This window comes from Barbus barbus (assembly GCF_936440315.1).
Source record: "Barbus barbus genome assembly, chromosome: 32".
In the NCBI taxonomy this organism is placed as follows: Eukaryota; Metazoa; Chordata; class Actinopteri; order Cypriniformes; family Cyprinidae; genus Barbus; species Barbus barbus.
The window spans coordinates 6994237-7011643 of NC_136760.1; the positions used below are offsets into that span (position 1 = coordinate 6994237).

A 17407-nucleotide genomic window follows, 5' to 3' on the forward strand; every position below is an offset into this window, starting at 1 on the left:
AGTCAAGAGTGTGAAAGAGGGCCAGTCACTCACTGTCGAGCAGTTTCAGAAACTGCTGGGGCTCATGGCAGCTGCGTCCAACGTGATAACTTTTGACCTGCTGTACATGAGACCCCTACAGTGGTGGCTCAAGACCAAGGGGTTCTCCCCGAGGGGAAACCCGCTTCGCATGATCAAGGTCACGCGGTGATGCCTACGTGCCTTAGACATGTGGAGCCAAGCTTGGTTCTTGTTTCAGGGCCCGGTGCTGGAGCTTCTTGTCGCCGCGTAATGCTAGCGACGGACGCATCCCTCACCGGTTGGGGAGCGGTCATGAGTGGCCACCCTGCCTGCGGTCTGTGGAGCGGTCGCCATCTAATGTGGCATATCAATTGTTTGGAAATGTTGGCCGTGTTTCGTGCACTCAAGCACTTTCTCCCAGACCTAAGAGATCACCATGTGTTGGTGTGCACCGACAGCACAGCGGTGGTCTCTTACATCAACCACCAGGGAGGCTTCGTCTGTACATTTTCCCCGATCGCTCTGCTTCCGGGAGTTCTGGCGAGAGTGCGCCAGGACGAGGTCAGCCTACTTTTGGTAGCACCGTTCTGGCCGGGCTGAGTATGGTTCTCAGACCCGATTTCTCCTCGATGGCTCTCCGTGGGAGATTCTCTTCAGGTGAGATCTCCTCTCACAGGCGGGGGCACTATCCTATCACCCCCGCCTGGAGTTGTGGAAGCTGTGACTGTGGCCTCTGAGGGGGCGCAGCTCATAGCTTCTGGTCTCTCAACCGAGGTTGCTGAGGCCATCCTCCAATCCAGAGCTCCCTCTACGAGGAAACTGTATGCCCTGAAGTGAAAATATTTCACTTCTTGGTGCGGAGACCGCCACCTTGACCCAGTTAACTGCCCGTTTGGTACAGTGCCGGAGGTCCTGCAGGCCCGTTTCTCCGCAGGTGTAACTCACTCCACCCTGAAGGTTTATGTGGCAGCTTTATCGGCCTACCACGCCCTTCTCGGTGGCCTTACAGTGGGTCGACACCCCCTGGTTACATGTTTCCTCCACGGTGAGCTGAGGCTGAGACCTCCTGTACGACGTGTCCCTACGGGGACCTGGCTGTGGTTTTAGAAGCTCTCTGTAACCTCCATTCGAGCCTATTGTAGAGATTTTTGATCGCATTCTCACTTTGAGACTTCCTTCCTTTTGGCGATATCTTCTCTTAAGAGAGTGGGGATTTGCAGGCCCTTCATGGCCCCTTCTTTTCTCGTCTTTGCCCCTGGTCTGGCCAAAGCGTTTTCTACCCTCGAGCGGGTTATTTCCTAGGTCCCCTCTTCTATACCATGGCCTGTCGTGCTGCAGGCCTTCAGTCCTCCTCCCTTTGGGGAGCCTGACCAGAAGCTTAATTGTATGTGCCAAGCGTGGTCTGCCTGCTTCTAAGCAGACCCTCAGTCGGTGGATTGTGGATACTATTTCTAAACTGCTTATGAATCCTCGGGTCTTCCCTCGCCTATGGGGGTTAAAACCCATTCCACCAGGAGTATGGTGGTCTCCAAGGCCTTTCTGGCAGGGGTTTCAATGCAGGATATCTGCAATGCTGCGGGTTGGTCCACACCCCTCACCTTTGTTCGGTTCTATGACCTTGATCTTAGGGCCACTCCGGGCTCTTCTGGTCTTTCGCCCTCGCTGTGCTCCTAGTGATACACACAGGGCAGGTACTTGGAAGTCTGGTGGCGTGGGCATCTCATTCCCCTAGCGCTTTCGACGCAGCTCGAGTTCCTGGAAGGGAACGTCTCGGGTTACGTATGTAACACTGGTTCCCTGAAGGGAACGAGACGCTGCGTCTCGTGGTCATACTTCCTGTATCCCTGCGAGCGGTTGCTTCATTCCTGGAAGCAATAGCCGGCTCCACCGCACGTGCTTTTATGCTTTCCGGTCAGTGAAATTGTCCGGTCAGCCTATGACGTCTCGCCCTTCCATTGCACAGATTACACTCTGGTTCAGAGCGCGGTCACGCTGAGGACGTTCCCCTAGCGCTTTCGACGCAGCGTCTCATTCCCTTCAGGGAACCAGGGTTACATACGTAACCCGAGACGTTCAGTTTCAAACTGTAAACACGCCCACACGCGCTGAAAGAAACAGAGTGGGCAGAGACTACAAGGCATGCACATGTCACTAACCAATCAGCACCACTCATGGGCGTAAAACAAAAGCCTACTGACGTCTTCTAGCTTCACCGCAAAAGGATGCAGAAACCGCTATTGTGCGTCATTTATGGCAACAACAAGTGCACCGTTAGAACAAACATACATTGCCTTGAGATAAAATTAAGATACATCCCTATATTTTAGGACACATTTTCCTCATTATGTACTCATAATAATATCTGGGTCTTCATTTGAACCTCTAATATAATTAAACCACAGCATAATCTTATCTATAACAAAGTTTAGGGATTATGGATTTTTTTTTGGCCTTTTCAATATAGCATTTGTAGGTCACAATAATTTCCTTGATAATTTCCAGTGGGTTTTTAGAGTAGGCCTAGCAGTTTGGTTTAAGAGTAAAATAAGGTATTTGGCTAACATTACTTGATGAGGCTTTGTTCTACCTTATAAATTATAAATAATTATAGGTAAAATGTGAATTCTGAAGCAACTGTGATAAAAGAAAAAAAAAAGAGGTTTCATTCATGAAGCACTTAAACTTACTGCTTATATCTTTGTTGCAGTTCCAGATTTTTATATGGTCAACTACTTAGCAACCTTTAAAAATCAAAATTTACATTTTAATTGTGACTATGTATAATTTGTGTATATAAATGTGAAATACCATCAAGTAAAATAGCTATTTCACATTCCAAAAAAGAGGAAACCCTCTGCTATAAATGTCTTTTAGGTTTTAGGACCACAAACTCATCAGCTGATACACATTTTCCATGTATTCTTGCACATTTATTGTTAAACTTTAGTCTTCAACTTGCACTTAATAGACCTGTGGTACCACAGAAACCACAGAAATAATCTATTACAAATGACAATACAGAAGCATTAAGCTGAGCAATATATCAACCATATAGAAAGAATTATGCTATTATATATACATGACTTTAACACTGATATCTGTTGGTCACATTTTCTGTTTGCCTTATTATGTGGAAAGAATAAGGTAGAAATCATATCACTTACAGTTGCACTTGAGGGAACCTGAAGTACTTTAAACGAACAGCTTCTTGTGTCAGTGTTGTTGTGCTGCCATGGACTAAATGTCACTGTAATGAGATGTAAAATGTGATCTCTCATCCGTGGATCCAGTTAGGCTGTTTAATTCAAAGTTACTATAATTGCTTTTCAGAATGGAGACCCAGCTCAGTGTATTCACTGTTGAATTTGGACACAGTAACGGTAACATTCATAACAGGATTGTCACATAGAAAATTCAGCAAATGAGAGGGTAATGATGGAAATCTAGAAAGCGAAGACCAACTATTCATCAGGAATTCACACACATTCAGAAGATGCAGGATAATGTTGATATAGTAGACGAGCCACTGTTTGGCTAGAAAACTTTAACATATGTTTCTTGGATGTAACATCTGGATGGATCTGTTTGTTTGTTTTTTTACTGGCAGTGGTGCATGTCTTTAACTCAGACAGGTATACTCCTCCTGGCATAGAAAACCTCGGTGAGACATATTTGATGACAGGAAACAAAAGTAAACAGAGGACGATAGGATTGTCCCTAAAGAACCAGACAGTGCTGATCCCTACGTTGATTGGATCTGCATGTGGATGCATCCTCTTCCCCTTCCTGAAAATGAACAGCATTCCTCCTGCAGGATGGACAAACTTCCGGCTGGGATTTTCCAGTGCTTAATTTGGGCTGAAATTGCACATTTTAGACTTATATTTTACATTTCTACATTTATTCACTAACTGACAAACTCTTTCTGAACTCTTACTGAATTTTTGGTATCAATAGAAATGTAATACAAGAGGATTTACCTTAAATCGCCTCTAGAAACAATTAAAAATGCTTTTTTTAGTTTATCTTATTTGTATATGTGCATACATGTACATATGTCTAATACAAGCATTATAAAGGCCAGAGATCTCTGTTCTGTTCTGTTCTTGAGTGCTGCAGTTGCTCCTTGCCACTCAACCTTACACGTTTGTTATGAGGTGTGGAGAGCTTTGATTCCACACAACTGATATGACTTTAAGCAACAAAATCAGCCTACAACTGAAAGCAGAACAAATCAGATATGCTGCTCCACATAATGGTACATTTGCTACACAGAGGAAACAGAGAAAAGGCACAGATATCTTAGGATCGCCCTTGCAATGAATCAATCCCTGCATGGGGAGCTATCATAGATTTAGTGCTCTGTGTTTATGAAAGAATGCAGGTAGAAAGAGAATAGCGCATACATATCATTAGCTCTATCAGCATATGGAAGACATTATGTCCTGACCTGAGGTTTAACCCTATCTGAACCCTGTGTGTTTTCCTGCTTTGTGGTTCACACTCATGCATACTCATAACTCAAAAACCCTTTCAGCACCCTGCTGATAAATCCTCTGCACCACGGCAAAATAAATTATATTTTACCTGAACATATTACAACAAAAAACAAGCTTTTATTGCACATTATCCAATGGCTGAAAAATGTTTCCATAGAATCAGTCTGAATCACTATTCTGTGAAATTTATGTAACAATATTAGCAACAATAAAACGTTTTATCTTTATATCTCTAATGCAAGACAATGTAAGCAAAATGAACATTAATGAAACATCTGAGAAAAAATATAGCATTACTAGGGAACATTTCTAGCAATTCTCATGTCAGTATATGATACATGAATTGGATTTAAATTCAAATCAGAACTGAAATTACATTTTGTGAATCTGACTTATAATTGAGTAATCTGTATCTTAACCTAAATGTCAGAGGCACATTCAAAAAAGCTTTGATTTGGCTCAAGTCATATTACATAACATGCAAATTCTGTGGTGTACAAACATTGTTGTGACAGCAGATATTTTTTCCACTTTTAGAAAGTGCTAGGCTAAGCATTCTGGACTCAAAATAACATCAGAAACACTGGATATATGTGGATGTATGAAAAATATCTAGTGTCTTCCAAGTGTGTCTATCCAAAGAGCAAATGTGTAGCTCGTGCTCAAAACTGATTCATCAGGCACGTTTCAATTTTTATGTGACATTTTGAAAGCTTATACAAAAGCCATTGAGTCTGTTCCTCTATATTATTAGTCATCTGTCACAGTGTATTAAGGATTTGAGGTTAAATGTTGTTTTTGTGGCTTCTGTGTCTGCATCCCCACTAACCAATACTGTCAAGCTCTACTGTGCCATTTCTCCAGCCTAAACCAAAAAGAGAACGGCAATGATTACATGTCAGAGGGGTAAGTGCTTCCATAGCTCCCCACAAACTCTGTTTATAAGCAGCAAATAAAGACAGCCAGGGACCCAAACACTACTGTTAAACTCGATAAACGGGTCTGATAAACCCTCCACTCTCTAGTTCATTAACTTGGGACAATAAACTGTTCAGAGATGCTTCTGGAATGTGAGAGACTAGTGGTAAAACAGATGATATCGATCCAAAAAAGCCAATAATTATTTTAGAAGCTGAAGTTATTGTAGACAGTTCTTCACTGAAGTTTAACTGATTAATGATTAAATTAAATGTAAGTAACCAATTCTAACACATGATAGAGGGAAAGAGGAATATTCCAGAATGGTTTGGTGTTGTTTTACCTGGTGGACCATCAGAGTCATGAAGAAAACAACAAGCAAACTATGGAGTCACCAGCAAACTATAGAAGATTCAAGTTTTCAGAATCATCCCTCTGGCAAGGTACTCAAAGTTGGTGTAAGCTGAGTAGAGGAAGTGTTTATCAGGATTTAATGCTTGGACATTGACCTTGTGAACTAGGAAGTTGAGGTGGGGGGAATCCCAGGAGTTAATCACAGCTGACAACAGGCTCCTTTTAAACACTATATTATTAAGATGCATGGACAGGGCTTTTGCAGCCATTGCAAATTCACATAGACTGTCTATAGTGAATTGTGTGCAATGCATATGATTGAATAGTCACTACAGAAGCCTTAAGGCATGGCCTTTTGTGACCCATGACTCTGGATGCCTGGATCTCAAAGACCCATATTCAAAATACTCTTAATAATGTCATATTTTGTAATATTACTAAAGCATAAGGTGGTATTGTTAAATCATCATCAGACGCTTCAGTAAAGCAGGAAACAGAATAGCATATATATAATTTTCAACACACAAAAAGTATTCCAATAGACACCTTGATTTTGTTTGGAACATACAACAATAAAATAGATCATCATGGTTTCATCCTTTTGATAATAAAAACTTGCACATGCCTAGGAATTCTTTTGAGCAATTTTTGTTTTATGCTCTTGCTCCTTTCATCTTTATCATCAGATCAATCATGACAGCATGAGCTTGTGAGTAAAATCCCACCTTTTAGTTTCCACAGACATTATGGTTCCTTTGGGTGGACTGTGTAATCCCGATACACTGTGTGGCATCTGGTTATGATTATCCCTTCGATGATTATAAAAATTAGATAACGGAAATACATAAGCCTGTGCATCCTGATGTAATGTAAAACACACACATGCATACTAAATTTGCCATGTAATCATGTGTCATGTCGCTTCACTGTCAGTCACAAACTCTTTCCTGTGGCCTTATGGGATAGGATCTTGACTGAGTGTGTATAGGCTATTTTTAATAAAATATAAAATTTGGGCTTTTTATCACAGTTTTTTATATTAAGCCACATTTCTATGGGGGAGAAAATGCTTATCGTGAAATTCCGCTCATATTTTCGGCACATCTGCTTGCATGTTCACAGTACATATTTTTAATACATAATATATTTTTTATATATTTTATCATCTTCATTAAGTGTTTTATGAACCAATGCAAGCTGTATAATAAACAGTAGTGTTTGTCCGAACTCTACTGGTTTTGCAAGAGAAAGCAAATATCTTTATGAGAGAATGCAAAGGTTTTGAGAGGGAATACAAATATCATTGTGAGAGAATGCAATAGTTTTGCGAGGGAATGCAACGTTTCTTGAGAGAACGCAAAACATTTGAAAAATATTTTTTCCTCCCACCCCGATTTTATTGCTTGTGAAGGACCTATCAGCCTCTGCCATATAAAGTTTAACTATATTCATATGGCAGAAATAATTAGATTCCAGTTTGTGCCTCCGAATTGTTTGTTTGGGACTGTTTAAACTGGCAAAGCAAAAACACACTGTAATAGCCAATACTGTATCTAAAATATAAGTTGTTAAATATTACCTTTATGTTTACTGAACTGTTTCAGTACAACAAAAATTTCAGTAAAACAAAATTGTAGACCTGCACCAGGCTGGGAAGACTGAATCTGCAATAGGCAAGCAGCTTGGTGTGAAGAAATCAACTGTGGGAGCAATTATTAGAAAATGAAGACATACAAGACCACTGATAATCTCCCTCGATCTGGGGCTCCACGCAAGATCTCACCCCGTGGGGTCAAAATGATCACAAGAACGGTGAGCAAAAATCCCAGAACCACACGGGGGGACCTAGTGAATGACCTGCAGAGAGCTGGGACCAAAGTAACAAAGGCTACCATCAGTAACACACTACGCCGCCAGGGACTCAAATCATGCAGTGCCAGACGTGTCCCCCTGCTTAAGCCAGTACATGTCCGGCCCGTCTGAAGTTTGCTAGAGAGCATTTGGATGATCCAGAAGAGGATTGGGAGAATGTCATATGGTCAGATGAAACCAAAATAGAACTTTTTGGTAAAAACTCAACTCGTCGTGTTTGGAGGAGGAAGAATGCTGAGTTGCATCCAAAGAACACCATACCTACTGTGAAGCATGGGGGTGGAAACATCATGCTTTGGGGCTGTTTTTCTGCAAAGGGACCAGGACGACTGATCCGTGTAAAGGAAAGAATGAATTGTGCCATGTATCGTGACAAACCGCCTCGGCAACGAAGGAGAAGCATTTCAAGGTCCTGGAGTGGCCTAGCCAGTCTCCAGATCTCAACCCCATAGAAAATCTTTGGAGGGAGTTGAAAGTCCGTGTTGCCCAGCGACAGCCCCAAAACATCACTGCTCTAGAGGAGATCTGCATGGAGGAATGGGCCAAAATACCAGCAGCAGTGTGTGAAAACCTTGTGAAGACTTACAGAAAACGTTTGACCTCTGTCATTGCCAACAGAGTGTATATAACAAAGTATTGAGATGAACTTTTGTTATTGACCAAATACTTATTTTCCACCATAATTTGCAAATAAATTCTTTAAAAATCCTACAATGTGATTTCCTGGATTCTTTCCCCCATTCTGTCTCTCATAGTTGAAGTATACCTATGATGAAAATTAAAGGCCTCTCTCATCTTTTTAAGTGGGAGAACTTGCACAATTGGTGGCTGACTAAATACTTTTTTGCCCAACTGTATAATAGAATAAATTTGCAGGACTTACATTAAAAGCACTTCAGTGCATGTATGAACACTCTTTTTGGTACATTTGCCAGCCCGGAGGGCTTCATTTGACCATTGTAAAGTCCACTTGTGCCTCCGAAGTTTGTAATTAAGCTTTCTCATTGAAAAGGTGCTGTTTTTTCCCTTCCTTTCAGCTTCTAATTTGCCATGTTGACTGTCCAATACGTGCAGGAAATCCAAAAGCCTCCTCCCTTTTGTGTAGCTAAGAGCAAATGGCTTTTCATTGAACATTGAACTTTTTGAATGCAAAGATCAAGTGCAACGGTGAGAGGGAAAACTCCACAATGTCAATGTTTTAGATATTTTGGATCTAAATAGGCTGTATTTGATACTATAATTGATTCATTTTGCATATGCATGTCAGGCTTTTATGATAATTTAGTGATAGATAGATAGATAGATAGATAGATAGATAGATAGATAGATAGATAGATAGATAGATAGATAGATAGATAGATAGATAGATAGATAGATAGATAGATAGATAGATAGATAGATAGATAGATAGATAGATAGATAGATTATATTAATATAATATAATACAATATAACATAATATAATAGAGTTGGTGCTCAAGAACAATTCTTATTTCACAGCTTAAGACAGTTGCTTAATATTTTTGAGGAAACTGTGATATGTTTTAGTGATACATTTATGAACAGAAAGTTAGAAAGAACAGCATTTATCTGAATTTTTTTTTTTTTGAAAGGTAGTGTATATAGTATATGTTTATAAATTGATACATGATCATTTTCTGCACACTGCTTGGTATGATTGAGATGCATGCTCATGTTCTTCAGAAGCACATATTTCACAGCAAGACTCACACATGCTTGTCATTATAGATAAGCTTAGATATCCTCCACCGAGCTCCACATCACAATGGATGTCTGTGGCACTGTTTAAACTTTTTAGACTTTTTTTTTTTGTCCTGGGAAGGAGGATTAACTGTCATGGAATGATAGATGTTTAAAGGCCCTCATGGGGGCATTCACAGGATGAGGACAATGACATGGCCTAAGAGGTGAGCAAATAGATGTTGAAAGGTGTGCACATGATTTATGGCCTCTGTTTGGCAAGATTTCAAAGTACCACTCAAATATTTTGTTTCATGTGCAGAACAATCAAGATTAAATTAGTTATTGATGTTTCACAGTCCTTTCCTCTGTCCTTTCATCATTATTACAGCCCTCATAAGAACTCATAGAATACGTTCCTAAATATGTTAATCTAATGTAAACGGGAGTTATAATCTATTAGTGTGCCGTCCAGTCACAATATAGCACGTCTAAATATTTGGCAGGCTGAAACTAGACAGTGTGGGTGGCATGTGTGATCTACAAGTGAGTGTTCAAGCAAGCAACACATCAATAGGATTAAAGAAGAGGAAAATAATTAATCTGTATTTTGTGTCTTTTGAAGAGATGACAGGCAGTTCCGTATCTGGCTAACCTAGGCTTCTTTATTTAGCAAAGCTGGCAGTTCTTCAAAATTAATTTTCTTCACCTACGCAAAATGATTCAGTAGCCTACATGCTTTGATATGCATATTGTGCTATTCATTGTAACAGTTTGTAAAGCAGAGCTTTTAACAAATGGGTACATACATGTGCCATACAAATCCTAATACCCTTGTATGTACAGTATGTCTTTTGCATAGGATACGTTTGCTTTCAGTGCGCTGTTGCCATCTACTGGACAGCAAGCTCAACAACTAATTGTCTTAAACAGTTTGTAAGCAGGAATTTTATTTTAAGAAGCTAAATCTGTTATCAAACAATTGCAATACCTTTCAAAATGTTATGTTATTTTTTATGTTTTTGAAAGAAATTTCTTATGCTTACCAAGGCTACATTTTATTCAGTCAAAAAATATAGTAAAAATTAATATTCCTGTGATGGCAAAGCTGAGTATTCAGCATCATTACTCCAGTCTTTATGTTACATTATTTTTCAGAAATCATTCTAATATGCTGATTTGGTGCTCAGGAAACATTTCTAAAAACACTGTGCTTTTTGTGGAAACTGTGACACTTTTTTTTCAAGATTCTTGATAATTCTTGATGGTATAGAAAGAAGCATTTATTTAAAGCATAACATTGTAAATGTCTTTACTGACACTTTTGATCAATTTAATGCGCCCTTGCAGAAAAAAAGTATTAATTTTTTTTAAAAAATTGCTGACTGGTGGTGTACTATATGTGACATGGCATAAAAAATTTGCTTCACTGTATATAAAATAATAATGAAAAGTACAGGTAGATGGAACACCTGCTAGGCATTGCTGCCGGTCGCACCTCCTCCGGTGCCCACGAGTCAGCTGCAGGGTCATCAGCCAGGAACCACCATTCATCAACGTTTCACTCCTTTAATCCTGGAACGTCTCCTGGTGGCGGAGCAGTGACAGGGACGTCTCCCTGTCACCCCCTGCAGCTGTTATTGAGGTTAGTTGTTTTTTCCCCAGCTCTTGTCTTTCCTCCTCAACCAGAGCCAAAAGCTCCCCTTCTCGGCCTCCTCCGCTCTTTAATTGCCTTCTTTAGAATCCCTCCAGTCACTCCTACTTCCCTCAGAAGGCGTGTGGTTGACAGCCCCACATAGCCTCGGCATCCAACCTCCACTGGGTAGATGGTGGTCTTCCAGCCAGCCTCCCGGCACTCAGTAACCAGTTCTGAGTACTTGGCCTTCTTGCGTTCGTAGGCAGCCTCCATCCCCCCCTCCGCTGGTATTGTGAGCTCAATGAGCAACACGGATAATAATAATAAACATAGTAAAAATGTTGATTATATTCTATATTTTTCAAAATGATTACACGTTCATTTGAGAAAGTCTTTTAAGGACACAAGGTTATCCAGGGGACAGTGTTTTCAGATCATAGCAAAACATCTGCAGAGCTGTTTTTTGTATTTGAGTTTTCTGTTTGTCTGTCAACCTCATTATATACTAATGATTTTTTCATAAACATCCCTTGATGTTCGACTACTGCACTTGGGGATGTATTCCAGGTGAATATGCAATTTTCTCTCTATTTTAATCAAAAAGAAACATTGCCGTAAATATGAATAAAGCCATTTTTGTCATTACTTATTTAAACTTTTATAGTCAAGTGCAAATTTTTGTTTTAAAGGGACAAGACCCTTTTATCAACTTTTATTTATTTGACAAGATATTTCATAAAACACTTTACATGAACATACACTACATAATAATAACGACATGTCACTTAAGGCTGTGAGGATGTAGCCGTTTCCAGATCAAAACAGACACAAAATTGAACAAAACATAAAAATCTGAACACCTAAAGGGTTGGAAGCATGTTTTTTTTTTATCATTGCAATGATAAACACATAATAAAGTATTATACAAAATAACAAAATTTATACAAATAATTATTAGAAGAAAATAAAATATGCAATGAAGCTATAACTCTGCATCAGCTAAACAAAAACACAGAACCAAGAACAGACCTGAGCACAATCATGTACCTGTCATAACTGCACATTCCACAAAATGAAAAAGGATGTTGATTCTATTAAAGACAGGCATTCAGTTTAGCTGAGTCATGGTAGTTCATGGTGCCACGGTCTGCTGGCAGGAGGGCAGGGCAGGAGCGAGAGGGGTGATTACGCTGCTCTTCAGCTTCCACCCTTTCAGCCCCCAGCTTGAGCCACTGATATGAACAGCCACGAGGGTTTATCAGACCCAATGCCTTGACCCCTCCCTATCACAGAAGTGCATGCTCATAGCCATTAAAAATGAGAGTCAATGTCATTTAACATCATAAATGCATAAGCACAAGCACTTCACAATTTTACTGTTTTTGCTATTGTTTCTTGCTGCTGCATTTGAGCCACATTTGGCATTATGTGTGTACAAAGAAAGCACTACAAAGACAGCAGATGCTACATGTTTATATTCTTTTGAAAGAGTATGGAGTATGATTGGTAGGTAAATAAAAAAACAACAACAGTAAATTGCTGACAATACAGCTTTAACACTTTAATTATCCACTATAGAGACTTGCATACTCTACATGTAAATCATCTGCATAAGTAATTAATAGGTTTAAAGTTTTTTCAACTGCTTACACACATTTTCAAAAAGTGGATTTACTTTTAACCTCTAACATATTTTAATATAAGATAAGCATGTGCAGGATGATGATGCATCAGCCAATGTGTTATTATAGGAAACAAATTAAAACTAGGCTATACCTTTTACTTCACAAACCTAAGAACATTGATAAACTACTGTAAACTGCCGAATGTAATGCCATAGACCACTATTTTCCAGACACACAAAATTAGATCAATTAATGTTGATATTCAGATGAAATGGCAAAATTAAAAATAGCGTAGCCATTCATCACGGATCTCACTCAAGAGTTGGAATCCCGGCATGATCTAATATGACGCAGAGAACGCTTACATTGCGCAGCTTCAGCTGGCACGTGAGTAGATGATATGAAGACAGAGACCGCAGGGAATTACATTTCTGCCAACTGCTCTCTTCTGTGCTATATTTATTAAATCGAGATAGTCAGAGTTTGTGGTTAATTATGTGATCGTAATATTTAGCTATTCTCCTATAATGCTCTCGAACACCGAAAAAGAGTTGATTGTACAGATATGGGACAAAATGCTTCCAGTGGCAGAAGATATTGGATCTGAGGCTCTTTTAAGGTATGCTGTCTTAGATCAAGCAAATATAGGCTTAGCCTACAGACCGATATTCCTACAAGCAAAATATTTTACAGACAGGCTGGGATGTTGCTTTTCGTTAAATTAGACATTGGCACTTTCCCATGAGTGGAGACGCAAGCAGCGGCGTGAGAGGAAATACTGTGGAGGTCTCGTGCCGTCTGCGTCTTGCTGACATTGTTTTTCTCCCTTGTTAACTGGTTTACAGGATGTTCACAACGTTCCCCAAAACAAAGACATACTTCTCTCATCTAGATATCAGCCCCCGTTCCGAGCATTTACGCTGCCACGGGAAGAAAATCGTCCAGGCTTTAGCCGAGGGCGCGAGGAACATAAGCACTCTCACTACTACGTTGGCACCACTAAGCAGGTTCCATGCCTATCAACTGCGAATACATCCTACAAACTTCAAGGTGTTCGTGTTCATGTAATGTCTATCTGTCCACCTGAACCAGTACAAATATAATGGGACATTTTTCCTTCAGCTCACTAACGTCAACTTCTCACATTTTCCAGATTTTCAATCATTGCATCCTCGTGACGTTAGCCTGCCATATGGGTGAAAACTTCACACCTGTTGCACACGCGGCGATAGACAAGTTTCTTTCGGCGTTCTCAGCTGTTTTAGCCGAAAAGTTTCGATGAAGACCCGGCCTCCGAAGAAGGATGGGATGCTTCTGAGAACTCTGTCTTTAATTAATAAACAATAGGCCTGCATGTTTTACAAAGTACAAAGTAAAGAGTGTAAAGACCATCAACTCTACCGTGCGACTCCACCGGGCAGGGACACCGGCAAGGGACAGAAGTATCGCTTTTTATTTTAGTTTTTTCATTTATATGTTTATTATTGAAATGTTTTTATATGCATGTGTCAATTTAATTTAATTTATTTATTTTCTTAAATATGTGGGTATATAGTATTTATAGAGTTGTAACTCTTAGTTTTAGTTACTTTTTCTTATTTGTAAGTCGCTTTGGACAAAAGCGTCTGCTAAATGACAACAGTAAAAAAAAAAGTAAGTAAGTAAGTACGTGTGTCTTTGTTGTTTGTCTGAATGTAATAAGATGAAATAATCAATTAAAAAAATTTAAAAGTGTTAAAAATGTGTTTTCTTTTTTTAGCTGTTTGAATTTCTAATATGTGTGTGTGTGTGTGTGTGCATGTTTATGTGGTTTATGAGGACACAAATTTGTATAATGACATGGGTATGACAGAGGTATTACAATATGAAGGTGGTTTATGAGGACACTGCCCATGTCCCCGTAATTCAAAAGACTTAAAAAACATACTAAATGGTGTTTTTTTGAAAATCTAAAAATTCACAAAGTCTCCTGTGAGGGCTAAGTTTAGGTGTAGGGCAATAGCACACACAGTTTGTTCAGTATAAAAACCATTACGCCTATGGAGAGTCCCCATAAACCACAAAAACCAACATGTGTGTGTGTGTGTGTGATTTTTAATGTGATGCAGTCAATGCAATCTGATTTGCTAATTTTGTTGGCTTCCAAAGTCATCCTCATCATTAGGTAGGCTACTTGAATTTCCAACGTCATCGTCGTTGAGTTGTGAAACTGGCTATTAAATAGCCTACTTGATGCAAAAGGAAAGAAATCAAACTGCTCGGTCATAGCCGTGATGTTTGATGTGGGTGTGGTGTTATCCAGACATAAGTGCTGAAATCTTGGCCTAAGTCCAAAGGAAATGTGACGCTCTCCTTTGTGCTGAAATCATTTATACTGTAGACCTGCATTACCTGTGGATAACATTACCTTAGGCTTTATTAAATAAAACAGGAAAGTTTCTGTAGGCTGTTACTAATAAACCAATTTTTGCCATAGGCTTATTTGTTTCAATCTTACACATTTCAACTAATTGATTTTTTATTTTTCCATTGCTAGTCAAACATTTATATTTAAAGCATATTGTATGGTGCAAAGCAATTTGAATAAAAGCATAAAAATATGATTTAAGTAGAATCAAATAAACGGAAATAGTTAATAATATAAATAAATCATAATAATAAAAAATTCTCTTTTTTGGAGTACGGAAATCTTATTTGTTTCTAACCGGTTTCATTTGACTGATAAATGTGCATCACATTAGTTTGTTAAAACTGTGCCTGATCCAAATGAATGAACATATTATGCAATTCGAATACACAGATGTTAAATTTAGGCCTAAATGCGTTTATAATAAGGCAGAAAGCATTTTGGATCTCCATTGAGAGGATTTTGGACATTGCATCAGTTAGCTATAGCCTATCTTTCGGTCTTGTCAAGCGTGGAAAAAAAGAGGAAGGGAGGAGCAGGAAGGGGAAATCATATCAGAATGAATAAAGACATCAAATGTTGGTCTTCGCTACCTAAAACTATGCAACATTCTTGTAAGTTTTAAAAATGTGAATGTTAGCACTTTAATCATGGCCTATTTAATGTTATCTTCATTATTGTGTTACCCCTTTTGATTTTAAATAGACAACTCAATGGACAACGAAATCGTGTCAATAATAATAATCATTTATTTATTTATTTTTGCTGTGCATTACACAATCTCAGTAGGCTACACAATTTCTTCATTCAGTCTATGAATCAATTATACTGCTTTCTCAGGGCTGCAACAACAACACACAGGAACTTCTGCCACGCAGCTTGGATGTCTGGGGTGAACTCAGTCCTCATGCGTGTTGCGACCACCACGGTCAGGCAGTCACCTAAGAGCTGGAACAGAAGTTCAGAAAAGTAAAGCACAGCTCCAACATAATCAGCAACTTCATAGCCACTGCTTTGAGACGCAAACCTGGAAATTGCCTGGGTCGACTTGCAGTTTCTCTGAGTGAAGCACGCTAAGGGAAGCGTAGGTTTTCTTGATATTATCCATGTTTTTAAGAGCCATCTCCAGACCTTGGAGCACTACAGTCCCGTGCGCTGCGACCTTTGGGTTAGCCATGATTGCCTCGGTATTAAATAGATTTCCAAACTCACCAAAGTACCGCCGAGTCCAGGGGTAGACCACCAAGAGTCTTGAAACCAGACAATTAAGACAAGAACAGGCCTTAATTGTAACAAGCTAATGACTGATTACAAGTACATGCTTTGAGGAAATAGCTACATACAATAAAATATATCAAACAATCGAAGCATGACCGAATAAGACTAGCCTACCTCGCCAAGGTCTCGCGGCCCACCGACTCGTAGTCGAGTCTGGCGAATACAGCCTCTATCGCGACGCGTTCCTCAGCTGTCCACTGAACCATCGTGTCTTGTGGCTTTACAACTGGACATATGTTTAAATAGGGCCTTCTAGGCCGCCGCCCATGTATTTTGGCCAGATGTGTTTGGACGATAATGCAGAGAAAAGGCGGCAGCTGACCGATAAACTCCATAGTCCATGTGAATTAAGTTTAGTAGCACATTGATAGTGTTTCATTGCCAGAGTGTGGTTCTTTACAACATACTGACCTGGGCTGCGTTCTCCGAAACTACCTTAACGCTACGTCGTTCTTAAGTTGTACCTTAAGAAGTACCTTATCGTTCATACGTGTTTTCCGAAACCTTCTTAGTTAAGTATACCTTCTGTAAGTCATACGTTTGTAAGGTTGGTCTGGAGCGCTATACCTTATCGCTGCTGCAGTTCATACCGCTATAGTGGCCACCACTACGCAAAAAGCTTTTTTACATCGCAGTTTAATTACACATAGAAAATTTTATATGAACATTTAATATAAAATCTGATTTAGTATTAAAATTACATTTTTACTTTACTTTAAAATTTTACACATAAAATACTTAAGTTGTTATAGCCTACACCCAGTGTATGGAAGTGTTTTCATTAATAAAGTTTCCACACACTAATGGTTGTTAGCTTTTTTAATTACTATCCTAAGGCACATCAGCTGGCGAACCATTTGACAGAAAAGGCTTAGGAGTCTATATAAAGAAAGATGAGTTTACACAAACTTTACAGCTATGGCAGCGAGACAGCGAGTACTTGTTTTAAATCAAAGACGGCGCCGTCCGCGGAGCCAGTTAGTGTATGTCAACTACTTTACACAACAAGTCCTCCAACCCATACGACCGTATAGGTCGTTTGCAACTTTCCTCAAATACGACCCAGTGGAGCGTTCCTGAAAATAGCGCCCCTAAAGGCAGCTGGAAACCACACACAT

The 17407-nt window shown here is 39.4% G+C and overlaps 2 protein-coding genes across 2 annotated transcripts; one reads left to right on the forward strand and one right to left on the reverse strand.

The window, feature by feature from the left end:
- Positions 1–12983: 12983 nt before the first annotated feature.
- On the forward strand, positions 12984–14340 carry LOC306852096 (hemoglobin subunit alpha-D-like). Its single transcript, XM_079388726.1, has 3 exons — positions 12984–13223; positions 13450–13654; positions 13758–14340. Exons 1-3 carry the CDS (start codon positions 13132–13134, stop codon positions 13884–13886), a joined length of 426 nt encoding a protein of 141 aa, XP_079244852.1. The 5' UTR covers positions 12984–13131; the 3' UTR covers positions 13887–14340.
- A 1490-nt stretch (positions 14341–15830) lies between these two features.
- On the reverse strand, positions 15831–16495 carry LOC306852352 (hemoglobin subunit beta-2-like; the record flags this gene model as incomplete). Its single annotated transcript, XM_079389097.1, has 3 exons — positions 15831–15959; positions 16039–16261; positions 16404–16495. The coding sequence occupies 3 exons, from the start codon at positions 16493–16495 to the stop codon at positions 15831–15833; spliced, it is 444 nt and encodes a 147-aa protein (XP_079245223.1).
- Between the last annotated feature and the right edge of the window lie 912 nt (positions 16496–17407).